The 26899-nt window shown below is 48.7% G+C and overlaps 1 protein-coding gene and 1 long non-coding RNA gene across 2 annotated transcripts in view; one reads left to right on the top strand and one right to left on the bottom strand.

Moving 5' to 3' along the window:
• AFG2A (AFG2 AAA ATPase homolog A) overlaps nucleotides 1-26899 on the bottom strand; it is a gene marked incomplete at its 5' end in the record, with an annotated part of 162786 nt that overhangs the window by 102596 nt on the left and 33291 nt on the right. The window contains one exon of the mRNA XM_056803511.1: nucleotides 19040-19166. Coding sequence (XP_056659489.1) covers nucleotides 19040-19166 — 127 coding nt within the window. The remainder of the gene's footprint in view (nucleotides 1-19039; nucleotides 19167-26899) is intronic.
• On the top strand, nucleotides 2011-8088 carry LOC107649264 (uncharacterized). Its single transcript, XR_001622724.2, has 3 exons — nucleotides 2011-4612; nucleotides 6342-6799; nucleotides 7275-8088. It is a non-coding gene; the product is annotated as an uncharacterized LOC107649264 (long non-coding RNA).

The raw sequence follows: 26899 nt of genomic DNA, 5'->3' as shown, positions 1-26899 counted from the left end.
GGGAGGACTTTGCCAGAGCTGACTGAATAACTGACCAATGTGTCCCTCTGTCAGATTGCCCTCATCCTCTGTACCCCAGGCACTGACAGGCCAGCTCCGAGGGGACAGCTTCACCTGTGCAGCATGTGGCTTAATGAAGACTTATTGGCTGACAAACTGATTGACCCTCTGACTCCAGCAGAGAGACCCAGAGAGGAGAGAGCGAGAGAAACAGTGAGAAAGACTGACGGGGACAGAGGGGAGGGAGAGAGAGACAAGGTAAAGAGAGACAAGAGACAAAGGGAAGAGAGAGAAGGAAAGAGAAGATAGAGAGGAGACAGACAGGAGACAGAGAGAGAAGGATAAAGGGAGAGAGAGAAGAGGCTAAAGAGATAGAGACGGAGACATAGAAAGAAGGGGAAAGAGAGAAAGAGAGGAGAGAGAAGATAAGAGACACAAAGAGAGAGAGACAGAGACAGAGAGATTGAGAGAGAGAGGGAGAGAGGGGGAGAGGGGGAGAGAGAGAGAGAGAGGGAAGGAGAGAGAGACAAGGTTAAAGAGAGACAAGAGACAAAGGGAAGAGAGAGAAGGAAAGAGAAGATAGAGAGGAGACAGACAGGAGACAGAGAGAAGGATAAAGGGAGAGAGAGAAGAGGCTAAAGAGATAGAGACGGAGACATAGAAAGAAGGGGAAAGAGAGAAAGAGAGGAGAGAGAAGATAAGAGACACAAAGAGAGAGACAGAGACCGAGAGATTGAGAGAGAGGGGGAGAGAGAGGGAGGGGGAGAGAGAGAGGAAGAGAGGGGGAGAGAGAGAGAGGAAGAGAGGGGGAGAGAGAGGGAGGAAGAGAGGGGGAGAGAGAGGGGGGGGGAGGGGGAGAGAGAGAGGGAGAGAGAGAGAGAGAGAGAGAGAGAGAGAGAGAGAGAGAGAGAGAGAGAGAGAGAGGTAGGTGTCTTTCATTGTCTCTTTTCCAGAAGTGAGAATGGTCATTATGACAACCCCAAGTGTGGCCATCTTCTAATATTTTTACTGATGTTAGTCACATGTCGTGACCATGTCTACTGTTCACGTGGTCTGCTCCTTTACCCTGCAGAGTTCACACAAGTCTCTCCAGGTTTCTGTGGACCTGATGGGAGCGTGGGCAATATCCATGACCACGGGCGAGGAGGTCAGAGGGAGAGGGGGAGAAGGTACAGAAGATAAGAGAGGGGGAGCTGAAGTCAGGAAGGCATGACTTCAAATCCTGTTCAGACACTTACTAGCTGTGTGATCCTGAGCAAGTCACTTAATCTTTGCTTGCCTCAGCCTCCTAACCAGAAAAAGAGTTCTTAAAAAATAATAATAATCACCTCTACTTCTCAGGGTTGCTGCGAAGTTCAAATGAGATGTTTCGAAAGTACTTTGCAAACCTTAAAGCATTTTATAATGCCATTGTCTAACTTCTTAAATAAGCTATTTTTTTTAAAAACTTAAAACATTTTAAGAATACTCTTGTTTAATGTTTAATAACACTGTTGTTATTATAGCTGTACAGGCTTGATGGTGGGAAGGAAATGAGCAGCAGGCTACCTTGCTCTTTGGGGAGGAACCAGAAAGAAAACTAGATTGATGGAGGATCAAGGTTTGAGGCTCAACTTTGCTATTTATGAGCTAAGGACTCCTAGGTCAGTGTTCTCTGCTCAGTGCCTTGATTTCTCCACTTGTTTAAAAAAAAAATAGATGGGAGTGGGGCCAGGGTCAGCCAGTAAACCTGAGGCCTGTGAAGTTGTTTTAAAAATTATTTTGTTAACTGCATCTTGGTAGAAAACTGGTTTCCTTTGTAATCCTATGTCTTTTATGCACTTAAATATCTTTCTGAGAATGGATCCATAGGCTTCCCATAAAATCCCGAGGGGTCCACAATGCAAAAAAGGGTTAAGAGGGGGCAGCTGGGTAGCTCAGTGGATTGAGAGCCAGGCCTAGAGACAAGAGGTCCTAGGTTCAAATCTGGCCTCAGACACTTCCCAGCTGTGTGACCCTGGGCAAGTCACTTGACCCCTATTGCCTAGCCCTTACCTCTCTTCTGCCTTGGAACCAATATGCAGTATTGACTCTGAGACAGAAGGTAAGGGTTAAAAAAAAAAGACTATAAAACTAGCAGACCTGGAACTAAAAACTAGGGCAGGGGACAAGGATTCCTTTGGATTACAATTGAGAATGAATTCTTCAGAACGGCTACCCGTTCTAGCTCTGGAACAAGCCAGAAATCCCTGGAAAGCAGCCCACGGTCATGATATGAGAGCCCCAAAAGAAAGCACAAGGGTGATCCCCAATTCCCCAGCAAGAGAAGATGTGGGCTGTTGCTCTTCACCTCCATGACCCCACAGCCCACCACGATCCATGAGGTTTTCTTGGCAAGGATAGCAGAGCAGTTTGCCATTTCCTTTTCCAGTGGGTCCGCGACAAGGGAAGCGACAGTCCCACTGTTCTCAGTTCTGGTCAGAGCGCCGCACTAGAATTTTTCTATTGCCTTTTAGACCCACAGGGCGGGGAGCAAAGGGACACACTGGAGCCTAGTCAAAGGCCGCTGCTCGAGATGCTCACGGGACTTTGGCCTGGGAGGATTGGTGGGAGGAACTTCAGATGTTTAACCAGGAAATGGGCAGACTGGGGGAGGGAAGGCATGGTGGCTGTTTCAAATTATGTGAAGGGTTTTCATGGGAGAGGAGGAGGATTAGGCTTATTTTCCTTAGTTCCCGAGGGCACAACCAGGAGGAAATTGCAAAGAGGCCGACTGCAGCTTGGCGGAAGCTGAAACTTTCTAATAATGGGCAGCGTTGGGAAGGAGGCCTTCAGGTACACACGGAGCCACCCTGCGGCAAGGCTCCCCTGCCAGAGCTCTCCCCTACTCTCTCTCCAAGCTGCTAGTGAGGTACCAGCTCCCTGCTTGTCCGGCGCTAAAATGGGGCCAAGATCGCCGAGGGGCCTGCTAACGTCCCTTCTGTGCGCTAAATCCCATGCCTTATTATTTCCTGGGGAATCTTTCACACACCAAGAGGCTCCTACGTCCACCAGCTTCACCTGGTGGTGTCCATTTCCCGCTGATTAAGTTCTCCCATCTCCAGAATCTGATCTTCTGCCATGATTTCCAGCTTCCCTAGCATTCTAGTTGCTTTCTGGCTAATCTCCTCCAGTGAGGCATCCAGACCAGAGCACAAAGGGGATGGGAGGGAGGAAACAGCTATTTGCGGAGCACCTACAATGAGCCAGATAGTGTGCTAAGTGCTTTACAACTATTATCTCAGTGGATCCTCTCATCGTCCTAGGAGAGAGGGGCTATTATCGTCTCTACTTTACAGAAAAGGAAACTGAGGCAGAAAGAGGCTAAGTGACTTGCCCAAAGTCACACGGGTAGGAAGTGTCTGAGACCACATTTGCACACAGGTCTTTCTGATCCTAGGCCCAGCACTCTAATCTACTGTGATACCCAATGGCTTGGGCAGAGAGCCTAGGACCATTGTTCTAACCATTAACTCTTGTGTTCTGGATGATATATTTCTACTAACCTCAACGGCAGTAGCAGTTGTCCTTCTAGGCATCAGACTACAAAGACAATCCACTGGGTGCTTTTTGTCCATGGGGATGGAAGCCTGAGGCCCCACATGAACTACGTTCGAGCGATGCCATTTTCTCCCTCCCTGACATCAATTATTTGAGCCCAAGCAGAGGCCCTCTCCATTTATCTCCATTAAAATGTCATCTAGCTTGCTTCCTTCCATACACCTTTCCACTCTCCAAATATTATTTTTGGCACTCAACATTATTATTCCTCCATCATCCCCAAATTAGATAAATAAACCATCCATGAGGTCATGCTACACCTTCCAGGATCAAACATCAATCCCTTTGGCAAGTACAATTCTTCACAATCTGGTCCTCTCCTTCCTTTCTGGTCCCCCTTGCTCTCTACAAACCCCGTGAGCCAGCTAACTGGCTCTACTGTCCTACTGGCAGGTTCTGGTTTCTCAGACAAACTCCATCTCCCCTCTCCAAGTCTTTGTTCCCCTGCCATTTAAGTCCAGAATGCTCTTTGCTCTCAGTCTAACGCTTGGAATCCCTGCCTTCTTTTAAGGCTTGGCTCACACTCTACCTTCTTTTTATATGATACGTTTTAAAACATTGGTATTTGGAATATTTTGTCATGGTTACATGATCCATGATGCTCCCCCTCCTTCCCCTCCCAAAGGCAATAAGTAGTTCTACTAGGTTATACAGGTATCATTGTTCAAAACCTATTTCGATGCGACTCATATTTGCAGTAGAGCGATCCTCTAACATCAAACCCTAATCACATCCCTGTGGCATGACGTGGTTGATCATATGTTTTTCTTCTGTGTTTCTGCTCCCACAGTTCTTTCTCTGGATGTGGACAGCGTTCTTTCTCATAAGTCCCTCAGAATCGTCCTGAATCAGGGGCAACTGGGTAGCTCCGTGGATTCAGAGTCAGACCCAGAGACAGGAGGTCCTGGGTTCAAATCTGGATCCAGACACTTGCCAGCTGTGTGACCCTGGGCAAGTCACTTAACCCCCACTGCCCACCCTTACCACTTGTCTGCCTTGGAGCCAATACCCAGTACTGATTCGAAGATGGAAGGTAAGGGTTTAAAAAAAAAAAAGAATTGTCCTGGATCACTGCATGGCTGCTAGTAGAGAAGTCCATTACATTCGATTGTGCCACAGTGTATCAGTCTCTGTGTACAATGTTCTCCTGGTTCTGCTCCTCTCGCTCTGCATCACTTCCTGGAGGTTGTTCCAGTCTCCATGGAATTCCTCCACTTTATTATTCCTTTGAGCACAATAGTATTCCATCACCAACATATACCACAATTTGTTCAGCCATTCCCCAATGGAAGGGCATCCCCTCATTTTCCAGTTTTTGGCCACCACAAAGAGCGCAGCTATGAATATTCTTGTACGTGTCTTTTTCCTTATTATCTCTTTGGGGTACAAACCCAGCCACACTCTACCTTCTCCAAGAGGTTTTTCAGAGTCCCTCAGCCGCCAGTACCTTCACCTCCGAGATTACCTTCCATCTACTGCCACTTATTAACTGTAAACTTCACCATTTGTCTTAGTTTCCTCGTTTGTAAAATGCACTGGAGAGGGAAATGGCACTCCAGTGTCTTTGCCAAGATGGATGCAACTGAAAAATGACTGAACAAACCACAACTGTGTATATCTTACACATTGATTTGCAAGCTATTTCCTCCATTAGACTGTAAGCTCCTGGAGGGCAGGAGGTTTTTTGGGCTTTCCTTTATACCTCAGTGTTAGCACACAGTGCCCAGAAGGCATTTGGTAAATGCCTGCTGATTGATTAATCTAATTCTCTGATAAATCACTGAAAGGCAGGATGCCAAGGAGAGGCCTTAGTCCACTCCGGATTGCCATGGAAGCTGAGACCAAGGAATACTCCCTCAATTCCAACCAGTCAACCATTTCCCTAACCCACCTAGCAACACTCTCATCAAGAATGAATTCCTCAAATTTTTCCACAGGGATTTCATTACATTTTCTCAAAAAATAAAAACCAGAGCTCCTATGTCAATGGCATTCTCTGATCTAATATCCGAGGGACGCCACCAAAAGAATGAAATGAGGAGAGTCAGGCATCCCTACGCATACTATGGGCTCTTCATGCGCTTTCTTTTCCCTTCAAACACTAATCAATAATGCCTGGGGTTGCCTGGTGACCAGCAGAACCACAGAGAAGTCCAAGGAAAAAGCAATCCAAACAGCTATGTATGGAGAGCGATCGCAAGTAACTTCAGAGGAAACTCAGCACCTGGCAGGGAGATCAGAATAGCTTTACCCAGACTCCTCAAGGACTGACACTAGCCTAGAACAAGTGGGGAGAAAAGAGGATGTTTACAGTAAGGGCCTTTCTCCATAACCACAGGGAGAGGATTACAGCTCTCTGGGTTCCCCAGTCTCTCTCCCATCCATATAGCCATCCATTTCTTAAGAGCAATGATGATAATGAGAGGGGATGTCGACATGACCCTTCAAGGCTTCCAAACTCCTAGAAACATTCCCTTCTTTGTTACTTGTTGTCAAATAGGGATCACCACCAGCACTTTATAGAAGAGGTCATTGAACGTCTTTTCCCATACAAAGATTGGGGGATACAAATTTTAGGGGGGAAGGAGTGCTGCTCCATCTCCGTGAGCTGGGAAGGAGCTGGCGATGAGGACCAAGGCCAGGCTTCCCAAAGAGCATGCTATTTCCTAAACGGTGGCATTCTTCCCAGAGTTTTCCCCTGGGCGTCCAGATGCGGCTGCCTTCTCTTCAACACCCTGATCTTTCTCTCTCTCTCGGCTTAGGGAACACAGTGACTCATAGGGGGGAAAAAACAAACTCAGGGTGGAAGGAGCCTGTATCTGAGACACAAACAGATTTCCTTCTCCAGCTGCATTCCAGCATGGAGCTGGCTCTCTGCATGAAGCTACTTGTCAAGGATAGCAGCCAGCTCTGTACGCAGGCAGGTCTGCAGCACCCCCTTGTTGGAGGCACCAAACAGGAAGGACGGCGACGGGTTCAATACTGTTTCGTGTAAATTGCGCTCTTGTGCTCACCTCCCGGAGAAGGACCACAGCTGTGGGAGGGACCGGCGGGATGTAGATGGGTGCACACACCAGCCGTCCCACTGGGGAGAAAATCCATCCATTATTCCGTACAGAAACAGGAAAAGCACCACACTCCCGAGCCAGCCTGCCGCGGGGAAGTCACAACAAGAGTGCGTCAGGAGTCTGGCAGGTCAGAGATACAGGAAAGCATCACGGTGAGAATGAAAGAAGGGCACAAACCCGGCACTTTGTGTCCTAGTGTTCTGCCGTCACCCTGTGACTCAGACAGGGCACTGCTCTCCCCACACAAATAACTGAAAGGGTGGAGTACCAGACCTGGGTTCAAGGCCTGCCTCCATTCATCCTGGCTGGGGGATTCTGGGCAAGTTCCTCAGGGGATCCAGGGAACTCTCCAATCAGGGGTTAGGAGAAGGAGCACACCCACCAGGGCAGGGAAGAAAAGAAATCACAGACCGCGCCCCACTTTCCATGGCACCCCCAAAGAAAGGCTATTAATGTAGTCTACAAAATGAATAGCTTAGAAAAGTAAAATTCACCTGAATAAGCAAACTACATCTGGGTAGCAGGCATAATACCCAAGTAAGATCCCATAATTATAAAAAAATAATAATAATAATAGCTAACACTTTCTAAAAGGTTCGCAAGTCACTTTATAAATCTCTCTTTTAGCTGGAAAGACTTTCATGGACTGATGCAGAGTGAAATAAGCAGAACAGGGAAACGTTGCATAAGGTGTGGAGCAATCAAATGTGACAGACTTGGCTACTCTCAGCAGTGCAATGATCCAGGACATTTCGGAAGGCCTTCTGACAAAGAATGCTCTCCATCTCCAGAGGAAGAACTCTGGGAGTCGGTGCAGATGAAAGCAGCCGATTTATCACTTGCTTATTTGGGTTTGTTTTGGGGTTCTGTTTACTTACAAAAATAAACACTATAGATTAAAAAAATAAAATTTAAAAATAAACAAAACTACACATTAAAAAAAATCTATTTTTTATCCTCACAACAACTCTGGGAGGTAGGCGTTACTATTATTATTTCCATTTTACAAAAGAGGACCCTGAAACAAAAGTCAAGTGACTTGTTCAGGGTCTCACAGCCAGGAGGTATCTGAACTTGAGTCTTCTATTCATTACACCCACTTGTTGTTTCCCTCAGGTCAGGGAAGCTCGGGCTTAAGCTTTGCCTACAACATGTGAGCTGTGAGACCACAATCACAAGTCAAGATCAAAACTAGTAAGTACAGAGATTTTGCTAATCTGCATTCTTAGAGGGAATTTCCACACTGGGAGCATCTTGGACTGATGAACCCCCTGTCCAGTCTTCACTCCTATCAGAAATTAAAATCATGGAAAGGAATGTTCAGGGCATTCATATTCCAGAAACTAATCATGATTTTTAAAAATTAACAAACACAACAAATGTAACAAAATAAAAATTAAGACAAAGTAGGAGCTCCTACACCGTTTTCTCTGACTTGACAAGCCCATCGATCGGCTATGGAGTTACTCCTTAGCTAATGAAAGTCAGGAGGCTTCCTAAGAGGGGACAAGATGGCACTTTGCTTTGACTACCCCTGCTGCTCTGAAATTGGCACAGCGGCCACAGCCAACCCATGCCGGTGCCCCCAAAGACCCCTGGCTACACCCCATGTCTCATGGTCCTGTGAGATTCATTCTGGAACCAGCAGTCCTAGAGGCCAGAAATTCAAATGCTTCGCCTCTATTTATTGAACACTTGGAGGCTACCGAATCCTTTGGGGCTATGGGCACTCGCAGCATTTGAAACGTTGAAGACATGATTTATGGCCTCAAGAAACGTGCAGACAACAATAGAAATGGTCCACGGTCAAGAAAGGGCCGGTAGCCACAGTGGACTTTCAGGAAGCCCTAAATTTGGATCCTGCCTCAAAAAGTGATTAGCTTTGTGACTGGGAAAATCACTGAACCTCTCCCGGACTTGATTTCATCACCTAGAAAACGTGAATAACAGAAATGTACCTCTGAGAGTTGTAGTACAGGTCAAAAGCACTTGCAAATCTTTAAAGTGCTATATGAAAGGTGGCTGCTATTATCCCATGCTAAAATGCAAGCAGGGCAGGTCCAGTGTGGCTGTTAACTTTGTATCTCCAGAGTCTAACCCAACATAGAAGCCTAGTTATCATTTGAATGAAATGAAGAATTGGGAAAGGGAAGAAAGGAAGGCCAGAATCTCGAGGAGAGACTAGCCAAAGGTCACTGCTACAAAAAGGCCAAGGAAAAGCTTCCGTGGATTTAGGGAGCTCATTCTTGGTGACCTTCATGAGTCTGGTTCTGGCAGAGCAATGGAGGTCCAAATGAAGGGAGGTTAGGGAAATGGGGATGAAGAAGGGAAAAGCTGTGACATGGCCCAGGGGTGTGTCAAACTCAAATACAAAGAAAGGGACCCTTGCTCTCCCACGTTGACGTGGAAAGCCAAAATTTAATGTTCTCTATGTTGTGTTGCAGTTTTATTTATTTTCTTAAATAGTTCTCAACTGGGAGCGGGTCCCAAGTTTGACACAACTGGTGCTGGCCGTGTCTTTGCTGACGTCTATCCATGAAAGGAATAAGAAACCTGGGAAAGGTGTCCTTGAGGAGTCCTGTAGAGGCATTTCATTCACACCCAGCACGGTGACAAGGAAGCACCCAGAATGGAGACTAGAGATGCTAGATGGGGCAAGGCAAGGGAGGAGGACCAGAAGGAAGTCAACCTGTGAGTTCTGTCTAGAACTTCTTCCTCTAGAAAAAGAAATAATCGGAGAGATTTAGGAAGAATGATACATCTCGGAGAAGATGGGGGTACAGTAGGGATTTCTTGCCAGATGGTCTCAATTTCCTCCTTAAATTGGTTTTGCTAACTATTCCAGAAAAGAATGATAGTTAGATTAATGTTTGTAATATACTTGGAAAACCCTCGACACAACCCTTCTTAGCCTCGAGTGTATCCATCTGCCTGGGCCCCAAGAGATGGCTCCATCTGCTTTGGGGCTTCATGTTTTTCCAAACGAGTCCTAAACAAATCTATGTATAATTATAATCAAGGACCATTTCCTTCTGTAATCAAAGATGATGGTCCTGAAGGTGTTGCTATCAGCATGTGTAAACATGAGCCATAATAAGCCTTGGAGGTCATGGCGTGCACATGAAGACATCTGGAGCAAACTACATGAGCCATGGCAAAACTGGCCTATATATAGAAGCAGTTCTCAAACTGGTTTTGTTTCAGGAACTCTTTATTCTCTTTGAAATTGCTAAGGATCGTGACGGCCCCCTCCTACAAAGCTTCTACCAACTAATATTTACCGTATTAGAAAGGAAACCGGATTAGAATGATCATAAAAACAGTTCTGACTTTGCTGCACCTTGTGGGGATCGGGGGAGCCCCAGGGGTCCATAGACCACATTTGGAGAACCACTGTAATACAGTCCTTATATTTATATGGCGCCATACATTTGTAAGGCAGAAAGAGTCCTGGGCTGGTAGCCAAGGGCCAGAGCTTGGAATCCCAGCCTTGGCCATCACGCGTTGGGTGAGAATGTGCAATGGACCTTTCTTCTTCCACATTTGGAAAATAGGAATGATATTTTTTTCAGTACCAACAAAGCATCTTACGGACTTTTATCTAATTTGATTCTCACAATCACATGATGAAATAGAAACTGTAAGGATTATTTTATTATTTCCTCCTATTATGCTCACTTAGCTAATGAGGCAGGATCTAAACCCAGGTTTCTCCTGATTGCAAAAATATATTTGTTCTTCACTCTGCTATGATTTCTGTACCTACATTCATACACATATTTATGCACAAACAGTGAATTTATAAAAAAGCATTTATTATTATTATTAATAATAATAATGGTGGTTGTTCCGTTGCTTTGGTTGTGTCTGACTCTTGGGGACCCCCTTGGGGGATTTCCTGGCAGAGATACCGGAGTGGTTGGCCATTTCCTTCTTCAGACTGTTTTACAGAGGAGGAAATGGAGGCAAACAGAGTTAAGTGATTTGCCCAGGGTCACACAGTGTAGTGAAGGTCTAAGACCAGATGTGAATTCAAGAAGATGAGTATCCCTGACTCCGTTCCATCCATTGTGCCCTATTCCTGTATTATTATACAGAATCATATTATTGCAAAATGGGATCATTATGTTATTATATAATACCTGATTACTATAGAATAATCTTTACCAGGAACGGCAGTATTATATGGCACTTACTATATGCCATGCACTAGGGAGAGGGGCATCAAAACAAGGCCCCCTCTCTGCCCTCAGGAAGCTGACATAAGGGAAGCAGCACATGGAACTGTGCGTGGGGGCCATGAGTAAAGTCAGGAATGGGCTGAGTTCAAAATAAGAAAAACGCTTCTTCTACGATGAGCAAAAAGTCATTCTGCCATCACTAGGAAGGAGGGTGGAGAAGGGAATGAAACCAGGGGGAAGAACTATTCCCCAAACAGACGATGGGCTTTCTCTGCTTAGGGAAACAAATTCTGTTTTAGGCAAGCCCTGTATTTCCCTGGAGAATATAAACTCCTTGAGGGCAGGTTTGCCACTTTAGATCTGGATTGCCACATTTGGAGCTGAAAGAACACTAGTCCAGCCTCCTCAATTACAGCTGAGGAAACTGAGGCCTCGGGCAGCTTCAAAGAAGTATCCTTGAGGTCATATGAGTAGAAAGCAGTTCCTGTGACTCAAGAGTCTGTGTTCTTTGCACGGCATCTTTGCATCCCTAGATCCTAAACTTGGTAAACAGTTAGGCAAATGTTCACTGAAGAGAGAAAACCACACCTGTGGGGCCCTGGGCAAGTCTTTGAAGCCTGACTGCTGAACCCTCACAGTTTTGGTTCTAAGACAGAAGGTAAGGGTTAAAAAAAATCATTGTGAATACAGGCAATTCAGAGATGTGGGAGGATCGGTGCGAACCAAGGGCAGGGTGACATATTGGACTCAAAGAACGCTATAACTGGCTACGACAATGTTAATTTTTTAAATTGCCAAAAGGAAGCCAAACTCCGAGTCATCAAAAAGTCAGCTGTGATCCTAGAGAAAATGAAAGGGCCATCGCGAGGCAGACTGATGGACCCTGTGCCACATGAAGTCATTACTGCAGACGCTTTTCTATTAGTATTCAATAATCTCACAGAATAAGAAGGTCCATTCTGGAGCTGTGAGTAGGGGTGACATTTTTCCAGAAAAAAAACTGTGACCCAACGACAAATGGCATCAACAAAATGTCTTTCTTTTCTTTCCGGGATATATTGAAGAACATCCTACATTTTAGACACCGCCTTAAGAGCTCTGGCCTGGACCTGGAGGACTGAATGATGTGACCAGAAGAGATCTGGAAAGATTATCTACTGCACTGCACAGGGCACGGTTGTCTAGAGTTCTTTAGGAAGAGGGATCCTCCGACTTCCCTCAGTAACCCACTAAAACATTCTGTCTGTTCTAATCAGGAATCCGGGAGCTGTTCCATCTGGACAGCCAGGCTGACATAGCTTTTGTTTGTGTGTTTGTTTACAGGGCAGAGAGCAGTCTTAGCCTCCCATTTCGGGGTTGGTGGAGCCCGTAAACAGAGGAAATGGTCTCCAAAGAGAATCCTGGGAACAATACGATGACTTCACGTTCCAGGGAAACAGGAACAGCTGTCCTAAGTGTTTCACCTTACAAAAGCCCAAGGAATTTGTATACTTCTGCCCAGAATATTTCTTGTATGGCAGGAAGAAAAGTCTCCAGCCTGAGGTGAAGAGAAACCTTCCAGGTTATGTCATTATAAAGTGGAGATAATTACAGCAGGGTTACTGTGACGATCAAATAAGATAGACACACACATGAACGTACAACGCATTATATTAATACTAGCTATCATTATTTTTATCATATCTTCAGCTGATTTCAAGGGCAGCTTCAATGAAAGATTGTGCCTCAGTTTCCTCATGTGTAAATGCTATTCATTGCCACCTGTAAAAGAGTCAGCTTGATGCATGTCCTGGTGGCTTGCTCATAGCCATGACATTCCCAGGATTCTCTGGGAAGAACAGAATTGAAGTGTGTCTTTACCTAAGGGCGCTATTTCATCAGCTAAGGGGAAGAATTCCCTGCAGTAATCTGGGACCTGATGGGAACTCTCAGCTGTCTCCAAGTCCTCTACACACAAGGATCGCTTGGGTGTTCTTATTCATCTAGCTCCAAGGCTGACCCAAACCCGTTTTCTCTTTGTAGTGCCATTTCTTTGGGATTCTCCATTCACCAGTGTTTCAAGTGTGCAGGGCTCTGTGTCGAATCCCTTCTCTGCCTTTTTAGGGAGCTTACAGAGCTAGTGATCTGACTGACACAAGAAGGCCGCCAGGCCGGAAGGATGCTCTCCAAATGGTTCCATTCCTCAAAGGGAAGCCACCTGGGGCTTTTCTGCTCAAATTGGAGGCCTGCGGAAAGGGGAAGAAGCAAGAAGGGCAAGAGGAACGAGGAGATGAGGGATAGGGGAAAGGAGGAAAAGGCATTTCTCTGGAGCACTCTTATCTCTCACTACAGATTCAAGCGTGGCCAGCACCATCTTGTCCTGCTATCCAAACTAAGGGATACTTCCATCAATACCTTCCCAAGCTAAGAACAGAGGCAAAAAGAAATCCCTCGAAGCCCCATAGATCCCAATGAGGGACTGGATTAGGTCTTCTGCCCCAAGAGGAATCTCTGAACCCCCCCAGCGGCTCTTCCATGTACATGGGCACTGCTGTTAGTTAGTAGCTGCAAGGGCCATCTCTCTCAGGGAAAAAAGAGGAACAGAGATTGCTTCCTGGAGAACGGACTGTGCCTGGGAGCTCCTGAGGTCTGGGCTAGCCTCGACTCTAGGCCCGTGCTCAGACAAGAGAAGCCCTTACACCAAAGCCTGTGTGGTCAGAGGAGCGTATCTCAAGGCTAACCCCTGTCGAGAGTCAAGCTTAGGCAGCGATAAAAGCGTAGGACAAGGCTCTGCTAGAGTTCACACAGTCTGGCTTGCTCCATCTAGGCACCTCCGCTGCTTGGCTTTCTGCCTCTAAACCGGCGAAATGCTTTCTCCGGAAAGAACTGTGATGCTCTAATGTCAAACTTAAGCGCAATAAGCAGAGTGAGTGGTTGGGGGGTGAGTTGGTAGCTCCCTCGTGTCCAAAGGTAAGAGATTCCTGAATCTGGGGTAGAAGTAAGGCAGCAGGATGGGCCTCCGCCACGCCGTCTACACAGTCCTGACTCTAAACCTGGGAATGACAACACTAAACCTTGAAGACCCAGCCAGATCGGAGATGGGTGCTTCTTGGTGCTGTCGGCTCCCTGAGCACCTAGGAATAGCCATTGCTCATTACCTCGTGGCTTCCAAGCTTCTCAGGGAGCCCCCAACCTCCTGAATCTCTCCCAACTGCAAAATGACGCCGGAATGAATCTTGTTAGGCTGTCCTCTGTGTTTATCTTTCTCTCTTCCTATGGACTAGCGCATAATTGGATCACAAAATCACTTATCTGGAGGGGGAGTCAATTCATTCTCCTTTTCACTTATTTCCAACTGACCCCTAAAATAGCCCTAACTCACCTCAGGTCAGGGGAGACTAGACTTGGCATCTGAAATTTGGATATCTTCTTCTTGTGGATCTTTGGCAAGACACAGACGCTGAATATTTTCCTTATATTTATCACCCTTAAAATCCTGTATTTCCTTTAATTATTTAGAATTATTATTCAGAGAAAGTATCTTCCACATGCTTCACCAAAGGGTCTGGGACACAAAAGTCAGAACTTTTCCTCCTTAGTTCCTTTGCTTGCTTATCAGCTGCCATGGGTTCATTTATCACCTCCATGAAGGTGGTTCCCCAATCTATATAACCAACCCCTTTCCCTCCCCCCCTTTCTCCCTCCCCCTCTCTCTGTCTTTCTCTTTTCCTGTCTCTGTCTCCCTTTCTCTCGGTCTCTCCCCTCTGTCTCTGCCTCCCTTTCTTTCTCTCCGTCTCTCCCCCCTCTCTCTGTCTCTGTCTCCCCTCAGCCCAAGACACCAATTGCCTGTCACTTCTCCATTCCTCACTTGGCGTGTGGATCCATTTTTTGTTGCTGTTCATCTCTTAGTGGCATCTGACTCTCTGGGACCCCACAGACCCTGGCACACAGCCCTTCTGCCCTCCACTCTCTCTGAGTCTGTCCAGGTTCACGGTGATGGTCTCCACAACACTATCTTTCTGTCTTGCCCTCTGCTGTCTCCTTTCCCTTTTGCCTCGAATGATCCATTTTGGAGAAGCCCAAATGCACAACTGTGTTACAGAGCTCTGACTGCTAATGAGACTTTCAAGAATCTACGACCGGTCTGAGGGACTTATGAGAAAGACGCTCTCCACATCCAGAGCAAGAACTGTGGGAGCAGAAACACGGAAGAAAAACGACTGCTTGATCACGTGGGTCGAAGGGGACAGGATTAGGGATGTAGCCTCGACAGGATCGCCCTGGTGTAAATGTTAATAAATGGAAATGGGTCTTGATCAATGACACATGTAAAACCCAGCAGAACCGGGCCTCGGCCACGAGAGGGGGTGGGAGGAAGGGAGGGAAAGAACATGAATCATGTAACCATGGAAAAGTCTTCTAAATTAACTAAATAAATAAATGAACTTAAAAAAATAGAAAGTCCTGAGTCTCAGGGGAGTTGACCGATTTGCCCAATGTTGTGCGGTGAATAAGAGGTCAGTTATTTCGATCTAGGTACAGTATTCAATATTCTACAGCCTTTGCCTCTCTTGTGCACTGGTACAAATAATATACTCAAAATTCACATGAAGACCCCAAGACTTATGAGTGTCAGGTGACGAGCTATGCCCTGCAAGTGGCAAGCGTGTCCGTGTCGTTGCAATTCAGAGTTGATCCATTCGAGCAACAATAAAACAAAAGGTACATAAAAAAGAATCTGTGACTGGGAAGAGGACTCTGAGGAGGGATCAGTGAATAGTTGGGAGTCGGAAGTCCCGAGTTCAAATACTGCCTCAGGTAATTTACCATCTGCGTGCCTGAGTAAGTCGCCTCATGGTTCTCAGCCTGCTTCCTTCTCTGCAAAATGGGACGAGAGTGGCTCCTGGCTCCCAGCCCTCCGGTCAGGACTGGCTGCAGCAGCAGTCTGTAAGCAGCGGCCATCAGCATTAATGTTACCAGGAGCACCGCCTGTCTCCACTCGGGCCTCATCCGGCCAGAAAGGGGACCGTAAAACGTGGCTGCGGCCGGCGCTCTCGCCCTCTACCCGAGCTCTGCACGCCGCGCCCCATCCCCCAGCAGCACGGAAGGGGCTGTGCCAAGAGTCACAGAGAAAGGCCGTGGGAGCCCAGGGCCCTGGTGCCAGCCACAGCCCCGGGTGAGGCGGGCCTGTGAGGGAGGGTGACTGACAAGAAAGCTGTGATCAAAACGTGTTTGAAAACCTGTGAGCTGATGGAGCCAAGCGCAAACGAAGGGTGTACCTAGGATCCCGTGTACGGCTAAGACGGAGAGTCCTGACTCAATGAACCGGAATGCTTGGCTTGGCATCAGCAGAAGCCGTGAAATCAAATTCTGCCTTCTTCCTAGCTCTGACCTGGGACAAGTCGCGTCTATCTCTGGGTGCCTCCATTTCCCTATCCATAGCAGGGAGGGGGTCGAATCAAGGGTCTCCAAAGACCCTCCCAACTCCGGATAAGCCATGAAAAAGATTCCCTCCTGGAATATGGCTAACCCCTTGAGCACAGTGCGTGGCACACAGACGGCGCTTAATGGACCGTTATGGAGGGATTGATTCATGTGGCAATGTTTTCCGTGGCTTCCCGGGTGGAAGTCTCCCATTTCCTGTCTTCTAAATGGGTGCAGGAGGAGCTCCAAGGAGGGAGAGAATCGGAAACTCAGCATCAATGAGCTTTTCTAAAAAGAAAAGCCACATCTGCTTAATCCCGTCATTTAGTGAAGGCAGCAGGGCAAGAGGTGTCACAGGCCTGGAGAGAGGACGCTCTGCACATGCCAGCTCCCGCACTGCAGCCGCCGGTGCGCCCGGCGAAAGCGCTGCCAGGACCCTGCAGAAAGCAAGCCCTGGGGGGAGGCACAAGCCGCTCGGCTTCCTGCGTGCGCTCAGGCCGGGGCTCTGCCCGGACAGTGGAAGGAGGCCGGCCTGGGCTTCCCAAGGCCTTTGCTGGCCTCTAAAATGGTCCTCGCTAGAGCCTCGAGCCCACCTGACAGCCGAGCAGACGGGGAGGCCGACAGCCTTGGCTGGCCCAGGCCCCAGGCCAGGGGTTCGGGCTCCGGCGCCTCAGCTGCTCTACTTCCCTCCCGCACGTTCGAGGGCTCCCCCCCCCCCCGGCGGCTCCCCCGCAGGGCCCAGAGGCCCACACTGCCTTTCTCCGCTTCTCCTCCTCTCTGAGAGGGAGAACTAGCACCAGAAGCCACATGGCAGGTGCTCGGCTGCCACCTCGTGGCGAGACGGAACAAAGGGGGCACCCCAGGCTCCTTACCAAGAGAGATGGGGAAGGGGGCAGGGAGCCAGCGGCGGACCCCAACAGCGGGCAGGCGCGGTCTGGGCTGAGGAGGAGCTGGCCTCCCGGTCGGAGAGCCAGGCCCTAAGGTAGCCGGGATGGTGCCCAGCCCCCTCCCTGAGCACGGACTCCCCTGGGGGGGGGGGGTCTGTCCTTCAGCTCCCAGACAAAGGATCCCCAGAGAGCCGAGAAGCTCCCCTTTCCCTCTGACCGCCCCGTCTCCGTCTTCCTCCCTCCCGTCCACCCCGCCTCCTGATGCTCTTCGGGTCCCCTCAGGGGGACCTCGTCCCGTTTTACAGGTAGACAGAAGAAGGGAGCCCCATCCCCCAGCAGAGGCCCGCCCCAGAGCCACGGCTGAGGGCCACAGGCTGCGCTGCTCGCGAGGCCAGAGCTCCGCCAATCACTGGCCGGGGCGCCGGCCGAGGCACCTCCCCACCCTCACTCAAAGGGGAGGGTGGCTTTGTTCAGGCCAGGCCGGGCGGGCTCCTCCCCCACTCGAGTCCTTCTAGGGCCCAAGGCCGGGCCCACCCTAAAAGCGGAGGGCCAACAAGCAGGCGGGGAGCAGCGGGTGTACGCAAGGCCCCTCTAAAACGAAACCACCCAGACCCAAGAGAACTCAAATACGGGCACAAGACGCCTTCCCAGAGACGCCGCTGGGAAGGAAGCCAAAGAACCAGGAAAAGCGTGAGGGGAAGGGCAGCTGGCCTGGAGAGGAGAGGTCCTGGGTTCAAATGGAGCTCCACACCCTTCCTCGCTGGGGGACCTGGGGGAGTCACTTGGCCCCCCGCCTCATCCTCCCTGCTCTTGCCTTAGAATTACTACTAAGACAGAAGGCGGGGGCATAAGGGGAAAGCCCAAGGGCCCTCCTGGACGTGCCGCGGCACCCGGCTGGAAGGATGGCCGCAGGGCACGCCCCAGCGGGAATTGGGCTTCATGCAAGAGAAGCTGTTAGACGTGGGCCGGACACGGGGAAAGCCTGAACCCGGACGCGGGCTCTTCCTCTGGAGTTACGTGACTCCGGACGAACCGTAACTCTCAGCGTCCTCCTCTGTCCTGGGATGCTCACAGCACGGGAGCCAGCGGGATAACGGATGTCCGGCGCTGTAACCCCGGCAGCAGCATCCTCGCCACCAGCATGAATAGCTTTGGAAGGCGCCTTCCCTAGGGCTCCTCGGAGAGACAAGACGTGCCCAGGGTCGCCGAGCTAGCCAAGGTGACTGAGAGCTAAAGGGATAAGCGCCCATTATGGATGCTATAGATCAAACCGCAATAACAATGACGCCAGTGAACGCTGATAAAGTGCCTTAGGGCTGGCAAAGTGCCGATACGAGCTCACTTAGTTCTGGCGACAACCCAGGGAGAGACGTAATGATTCCATGTTACAGATGAAGACACGAAGGCAGACAGTGGTGAAGGGGCTCGTTCAGTCAAGCCGCCGGGAAGCGAGTCTGGTCTTCCTGACTCCGGGCCCCCGCTCCAACCACTGTGGCACTCCCCGGCCTTTCTAATGTCAGGATTTGAATTCGAGTCTTCCTGATTCCAGACCAGCCCCCTAACCGCTGCACCACCTGCTTCAGAGTTGCGGACTCCAACCAGAGGGCTCTAGTTGCCGTACAATTCAGCCTCTCTTTTAAAATAAAGACACCCCAAGTCTCCAGAGCACATGGGCAAACGCATTACAATACGTTGTCGTGAAACAGAAGAAACTGGCAACAACAGATGAAAAGAGTTCGTTGCCAATGAAAAAACCCGAGAAGTGACGTTAAAAGGCGCTGGCAAGCCCTTTCATCCAATGTGCATCCCTCTAGGAGCAGACCAAAGGAGGGGATTCCCCCTTCCCTTTCCCAGGCCTCCACCCTTCGGTGCCGTCAGGAAGTCCCTGAACCCGGCTCCCCCGCAGGACAGGCTCCCCTACCTTGTCAATCTTATCTGGCCGATTGGTAGCTGCCAGAACGACGACGTCTTTGAGCTGCTCGATCCCGTCCATTTCCGTCAAGAGTTGGGCCAAAACTCGGTCGGCTACGTTTCCGGCACCTGAAGAGCTAGATTTAGAAATGAAAATTCAGAGCCTCCCCAGCACTGCCTCTGCACCCAAAAGGGAGAACGACGAGGAAGGAAAGTGTGGGCATGCGGTCAAATACTCTTGCTGGACATCCCCCCCCCAATCCGTTCCAGACCAGAAGGAAGACTACGGAAAGGAAGTGCCTGCCACAGCAGAAAACGGGACTTAAGGCCCAGTCCCCCAACTCTCTCCGAGGCACACCGGAGCCCAAAGTAAGAACTGATCGGTCAGCAGCCATTTATTAGGCACGAGGAGGCAGGCTCAGGTGGCCTGGTGGCGGGGCTGGGAGTCAGGAAGACCAGAGGCCAAATCTGGCCTTGGATACTTAGTAGTCAAGTCACCCTGGGCCGGTCACTCAGCCCCATTGGCCTTGGTTTCCTCATCTGTCAAATGAGCTGAAGAAGGCAATGGCCAGCCACTTCTCCTTCGGTGCCAGGAAATCCCCAAATGGGATGCAGACACTGAAACCACCAAAGGGCAAGCGTGAGAGGAAGCGTGCCGAGTCCCAGAGCTGTAGAGCAAGAGCAAAACCTTCTCTGCCTGAGGGAGCTTATCCTCTCTTGGGGGGCACACAGGCCTGGATGAGGGAAGTGAAGAGGCAGAGATGGGAAGGAGGGGAGCACCGGCGCCCTCCCCTCTCTTCCTGCTGCAGGGGTGCTGCTGATGGAGGCCAGCCCTGCCCCGGGGCAAGCTAGAGAGCCAGAGAAGCCTTCACCAGCCTCCGGCCTTCTCCCTGCAGTCTCTCTCATCAAGCCGGTTGCCCCTGGGCAGAGCTATTTGTGCACCATCTTCTGCGTCAGGCCAGGGGCTCCCCAGGAACAGGAATGATGCTGTGCTTTTGTTGGCATCCTCAGGGAAAGAGAGCACAGTGCCAGGCACAGATACGTGCCCGCCGGCGCGGCTTCTCCTTCTTGTGTGGAGTAATCATCACCCGGCGCGCGGCTGCCTTCTGACAGGACTCCTTTGAGCTTTGGGGCTCTGGAGGCGCGGCATGCAAGGAGGAAAGGGCACCCTACTGAGGGTGCGTTCTGTGGGACCCCTTTGAGACAGGCGGGAGTCCTCTTTCCAGGGAAACTCCATCTTATTGCTTCCCTCTTGACCTCTTCTAACCTTTGGCTCTGCCTTATGCCCGAGCTTCGGCCCCGTCATCGGTTCCCTGAAACACTTGCAACCTCTAATGATTTATGGCTCGTCCTCGTAGAAGGGCGTTTTGGGTTCTTTGGGGTTTTAAATAGAAAGGATGTTAAGAGTAAAGAGGAAGGAAGGGAACAAGCAGAGATCAAGCACCTACCAGGTACCAAGCACTGAGCAAGTGAGCCCTTTATAATGTCATCTCGCCGAGGCCTAAAGTGCCCCTACTGTCCCCTTTTGGCAGTTGAGGAAACGGAGGCAGAAAGAGGTTAAGTGGCTTGCTCAGGGTCACCCCAGGAAGGGTCTGAGGCTGGATTTGAGCTCAGGCCGGGCTCAGAGACTGATTGAGTGGGCTAGACCAGGCCCCGCTGACTAAACCAAAAGAAGCCCACAACTCACCAGTAACACACACCGATTATGGAATGACTGAACAAACGATAACAAGGGGCTGCCATCGACAGGAGGAACGCGGAGAAACATGGGGCCATCTGGCTCCATGAGAACATGCACGATGAACAATCAATGAAAACGGGCTCAGGGCCCTGCCCTGCCCGAGGCTGGCTCTCTCCCTGCTCCTCAGAGAGGCAGGGGTCTCTGGGGCAGCCCCCCTGCGCCGTCTGCTGGGGCAGCCCCCCTGCGCCGTCTGCTGGGGCAGCCCCCCTGCGCCGTCTGCTGGGGCAGCCCCCCTGCGCCGTCTGCTGGGGCAGCCCCCCTGCACCGTCTGCTGGGGCAGCTCTGCTTCACTGCTTTTCTGGTACAGGTGGGTGACGAGGGCTACCAAAAACAAGGCATCCATAAACCATCCTTTTAAATCATGACGAAAGCCCAAGAGAACCCACGCCAAACCTCAGGACCAAATCCCATGAAGTCGTAATTCTTCAGACCGAGAAGCCTCACGTGCTCTTCTAGCAACCCCCTGTCCACTTTACTTTATCCACATTATGGATTTATTCCACTGATTACGTTTTGTTACATTTAAAACCCCCGGAGCTCCCAAGGTAGGCCTCCTCTCCCTGATGGGAGCCCGTGCAAACCTTGTCGCCCTGGGCAACCCCGGCCCACGTCTTTCTAAAGAAGGTCTGGGGGCTGGCTGTCTCAGGCTATCTGTCCGTCCGTCCAGGCCCTCTTCCACTGCTGATCACCCCCCATGATAAGTCTTCTCCACCATTCCTGGAGCCCTGGGGACGCCCCTACCCGACGCTGGGCACAGCCCTCCGGATCGCCCATTTTGGGGATTTTAATGACGCTTCTGTAGCCCTAAAGATCCACCAGGAGTCCAGTGGCAGAAAGAAAGTGAGCTTCTGCCGGACAGTTCAAAGTGCTGGAAACTTCCCAAAAGGCTGAGAGCCTGTCAGCAAACAGCTCTTGTCTCCCCGGTTACTGGAAGAACCATGGCGAGCCCCCCCCCCCCATCGGTCTTATCTACGGATGTCACACGGCCAACTTGGTCCTCTTGGAGGACAGCCCGTGCCTTTGAGCCTTTCTGTCCTTCGCAGCACCAAGCAAAGTGCTATGGCCCAGGGCACCCCTCAGTGAACACTCGTGGGATGAGACGCGGCGCTCTCTGCTGTCCTGCGACCTCACCGTCTAGGCCAGCTTAGCCGACATGCTAGAGATCCCTATACCTTTTCTAATGTACTTTCTATCTAATCAAGTCTGACGTGTTACCTGCTTCACTTATTCTAGCCCCATCTTACTCCTAGGTGACTATTTTTTAAATCCAGAATTTTTATATTTATATTTAAATATGTATTATATTTTATTATATATGCAATACAATTATATATTATTATTTTTGTTATATTTATTATATAATTAATTTTCTATATAAAATATACTTTATATTCTCTTATTATAGCTTTATTTTATATATATTTATTTTATGTATAAAGTATTTTTGTTATATTTATTTAGTAGCTTTATTTTTATATATATTTGTTTTACATATATTTTATATATATTTCAATATATTTATTTATATGTAAAGTATATTTTGTTATATATATTTAGTATAGTTTTATATTATACTTATATATATTTATTTTATATAAAAACATGTGTTATATAGAGTTAGTATATATTTCATATAGGTATATTTATATATAATTTATATTCTACATTTTTTATCCAGAAAAGGTTTCAAGTTAGGTTCTAGAGTGGAACGAGCGTCCAGCTCTCCCAGAGAATGGATCACGTTCGTTTCTCCTCCTTCCACTTTGGCCTGTGCCAGGCTCTAGAATGAAGGCCAAGTTTCAGGAGCAGAATTCCATCCCCAGCTGCAGAACAGGGGCCCGTGGGGGCATGGAAAACTTTCTCACAAAGCCACGAAACTGGTTTCTACACAGGAACATAAGCTATCTAGAGCCAGAACGAGTGTGCCAAATCCCAAGGTCATTCCTCTGGGTGAGTTTCCAGAGGAAGGCCACCTTCTTGGATTAGGGAACCGGGCAGGCAGAGGGTGGAAAGACACTTGGAGAGGAGGCTGAGTTGGGCAGGGGATGAGGGAAAGGCCCAGGGGGCAACATCCCAGGGGGTGCCACCTTCCTTTCTACCACCCTCTTCCTCTGGCCCTGCCACACCAAAGGGAACAAAAGAACAAAGGGAACTGACACTTGGGAGAGGCTCAGAAACTCTTCACTGCCTTAGCTATGGGCCCCACCTGGAGGGAAGGAGTGAGTAAGACAAGGGTCTTTCTCTGCTTGTTTCTGCCTCCATCTGGCCCAGAGAGCCAAGAGTTCTGCCTTTGGAGTCAGAAGTGTCTCCTTTTCTGCCTCTGAGACCACTGACCAGCCATTTCTCTTCAGACAACCCAACCTGACTTCTGGTTCCATCATTTCCGGTCCAAAGGCAGTGAGAAAACTGTGGCTCAGGGTTGTTCTGCCATCCATGATTCCCACCTCCTATGCGGCACTTATTAGGCTGCCTGGCACACAGTAGGTGGCGATTAAGAAATGTTCTGGGACTTCATCTGCTGACTAATTATCTCTACAACGACTATGTGATAAACTGGGGATTACGTGCAGTACCTAGAAAACGGTCTTCAATACTTGCTGAATGACTATAGAAAAGGGGAGAGTTAACAGAGAAAATTCTCGACCTCGAACAGAGATTCTGTTCTATGTGGGGGGAAAAGGACAGACCCACACCCCCTTGGCTTCTGGCAAGTCATCCTGTACCCCCTGTTCAACAGGAAAAGGAAATTTATTCTAGACTTTCTCATGTGTAGACACAGAAGAAATAAACTAGACACTGTCCCTTGCTCCCTAGCCAAGCCTCCCGTTCCCGTTGGGGCTATCCATACCCCAAGCTGAAAGGCCCTGCTCTAACAAAACAAAAACCAAAGTCAGGGGATGCCCTCTGCAGAAGCATTTTTGACAGAGAAAACAATAATAACAATCCAAAACAAAAAAACCAGGAGAAAAAAGGCAATTCAATAAACTGTTACTTGGTGTCTCTTCTGTGCTGAGGACTAAATTCCACCCTGGAGAGTCCAAGATAAAAAAGAATGAGGTTCTTCCCTCCACCTATGCTGTGGAGGGCCCTGGGTCAGAGCCAGGAGACTCCGGTGAAGCCCTCCCTTGGCATCTGCTAGCTGAGTGACCAGGACGAGTCCCCTCCCTCCTTTGGGCCTTGGCGACTTCGCTGGCTATAAAATGCAGGAATGGGACTAGATGATGTCTCGAGCATTTTCTGGCTCTAAGATGACGTGATTCTACATCATCGGCATGATTTTCCCCGGTGAGTGTGGGTGGCAGAGTGGACAGAGCTCTGCATGTATGATCAGGAAGACGTAAGACTTCAGTTATCAAATGAAGATAACTCCACAGGGTGGGCAGAATAATAATCCACAATCCTAGGTCAAAGGTTACAGAACAAGCCCATTCTCAAATGGACTCTTATGTCGATCAACATGGACTCGTTTAACAAATGATCAAGAAATCCAGAAAAGCGTTGCTGTTCTTGTTCATTCCCTTCCATCGTGTCTGACTCGTGGTGACTTCACTGGAGTTTCCTTGGCAAAGATGCCGGCATGGTTTGCCAGGTACGTCTCCAGCTTACTTTGCAGAGGAGGAAACAGAGGCAAATGGGGCCAAGTGACTTGCCACGGTCCCCTGTCTACTCGCTGTCTGAAGTTAGATTTGAACTCGGGAATGTGCCTCCTCATTCCCTGCTCAGCACTCCGGCCCCTGTGCCCCAAGAGGAACTGTAAGCGCCTTTAGACGGAGCAGGACAGCACAATCGACAGCCAGAATCCTGCAGTTCCTGAGAAAGCCCAGGATGCCTTAAGGCAAAAGTTGCACCTGAAGCTGCATGAAACCGAGGATGGGCAGCAGGGAACTGCAGAGCCTCCGGGGCTGGGACACTCACAGCCCTAGGCGGGACACTGAGATGGCGCAGAGTCTGGGAAGTCCACAGGCCTCAGAGCAGAAGAAGCCTCTGCTTACCTCCTGGGACGTGGGAGCAGGAAGCCTGGGGCTCGAGGGGGAGCTGTGCTGCGAAGGAGGAGGGTCAGCAACAGAGGTACCAGGAACCTCAAAGGGGTCGGCTCTAAGGAAACACTGCCTTGAGAGGATGCTCCGGGAAGCTCTCATGGGAAAGAGACAAAACAGGGACCTGAAACGTGCCGGCACTGTGAACTCAGGCACGCCAGGGAACGGACAAGGCAAGAAAGCAGCAAGGGCAGAGGAAACAGGGCAACACCAACCAGTCCGACTGCACCAGCTGAGTGAGAGACGGAATGGACCCTGGTACGAGGCTGAGGTTACAAACGGGAGTAAGCAGAAGCAGCTGCCGAGTATTAAGAAGTATTATGAGGCAGTCGGTGACTGGATTGAGAGGGCAGGTCCTGGGGTCCTATCTGGCCTCCGATACTTCCTACCTGTGTTGTCCCTGGGCAAGTCATTCAATCCCAATTGCCTGGCCCTTTCTGCTCTTCTGTCTTGGAACCAATGCTGAGTATCAGTTCTAATATGGAAAGTAAGGCTTGTTTTATTTTGTTTTTTAAGAAGAACTACTATGCTGCAAGAGATACATATGAGGTAAATGGAGAAGAGAATAATTCCAAAATAACAACAGGCAGAGCCTCAGAGGAAAACAAAATGATTTCGTCATAAGGAATCTAAGATTTCCTGGAGAAAATGAAGAAAAAGATTATTTTTTAAAAGTAAAAATGAAATAAGGGCTCCAAATGAAAGGATTTAGAAAGAGAAAACAAAATAGAAGGTGAAAAACCCTTACTCCAAAAAAGAGAAAATACCGAAATGGCAATTCTCTTTAAATTTGCAAGTTTACTCTCTGACTGACAGATTGAAATGAGAATGGAGCCGATAGATCTCAATGACTCCATGAGACAAGAAGAAATGCTAGAACAAATTTAAAGGGTTAAAAAAAAAAACAGAAGAAAATGTATCTACTATCAGTTAAAAAAAGGAAAGAGAATTCAAGAGCAAGATTTCTTGAAGTCCACAACCAAAGAAAAAGCATGGATTCGAGGAATCATATATGAAAATGGCTCAGACCTATTAAAAATAGAGAACAGAGTGAAAATAGAATCCACCATGACTTCTTCAACGAAACCTCAAAAGAAAAGCTCAAAGGAATGTCAAACCAAAAAAGAGTATAAGGAGCCAAAAAGAAAAGTTCAAGTACCAAGAAGTCAGCTGGGGTCACGCGAGACCTGCAGGCTACTACTTAAAAGAGAAAAGGTCTTAGCATAATCCAAGAAGCAAATGATAAAGATTGATAACTAAGAATAACGTGTCCTACAAAACTGAGGGAAGGGAAGGATTAGATCTTTATTCAAACAGAGGGTTTTCAAACATTGCTATGAAGAGAACTGAGTAGAAACTCTGAAATCTAAATATGAGAGTCAAGAGAACCCTAGAAGAATAGAGTGTCCCTTTTAGCACATCTGTATATTTGAACAACCAGAAGAGACTACAATAGTCAACTGGGACAGCTAGGTGGGCAGTGGTCAGAGAGCCAGGCATGAAGTCAGGAAAATTCATCTTCTGGAGTTCAAATCCGGCCTCAGACAATTTCAAGCTGTGGCCCTCCACAAGACACCCAACTGTCTTCACCTCAATTTCCTGATCTGTAAAATGAATTGGAGAAGTAAATGGCCAAGCCCTCCAGTGTGTTTGCCAAGAAAACCCCAAAGAGGGGTCATGAAGAGCCGTATATGACTGAAATGACTGAACTAGAACAACAATAGTCAAGGACTTATTTTCTAATGGAGAGTGAAGAAGCAAGTGTCTCATTAGAACCATAAAGGGTCAGAGAAAGTTAAATAAGATAAAGAAGTCCCGGGAGTGGCTTTCATTGGTTTTTATGGAGGAAGAAAAGGGAATACACCTGATCTTCACATTTATTATAACTCTATGAAGCAGATGTTAGAATTGGCCCTACCTTAACCGACAAAGACAGAGGACAAGAAGGGTCAACTGACCTGCCCAGAGCCCCACGCCTAGGAAATGGCTAAGGCAGAACTCAAGTTCAGGTCTTCCAGGCTCCAGTCCTACCATATAACTTCATCAGCTATACTATCTAAAGGCATAACAACTTATAGGTCACAATCCACTC

This window comes from Monodelphis domestica, chromosome 6 (genome assembly GCF_027887165.1).
Source record: "Monodelphis domestica isolate mMonDom1 chromosome 6, mMonDom1.pri, whole genome shotgun sequence".
NCBI classification, from domain to species: domain Eukaryota; kingdom Metazoa; phylum Chordata; class Mammalia; order Didelphimorphia; family Didelphidae; genus Monodelphis; species Monodelphis domestica.
This window is presented reverse-complemented; position numbering and strand designations above follow the sequence as displayed.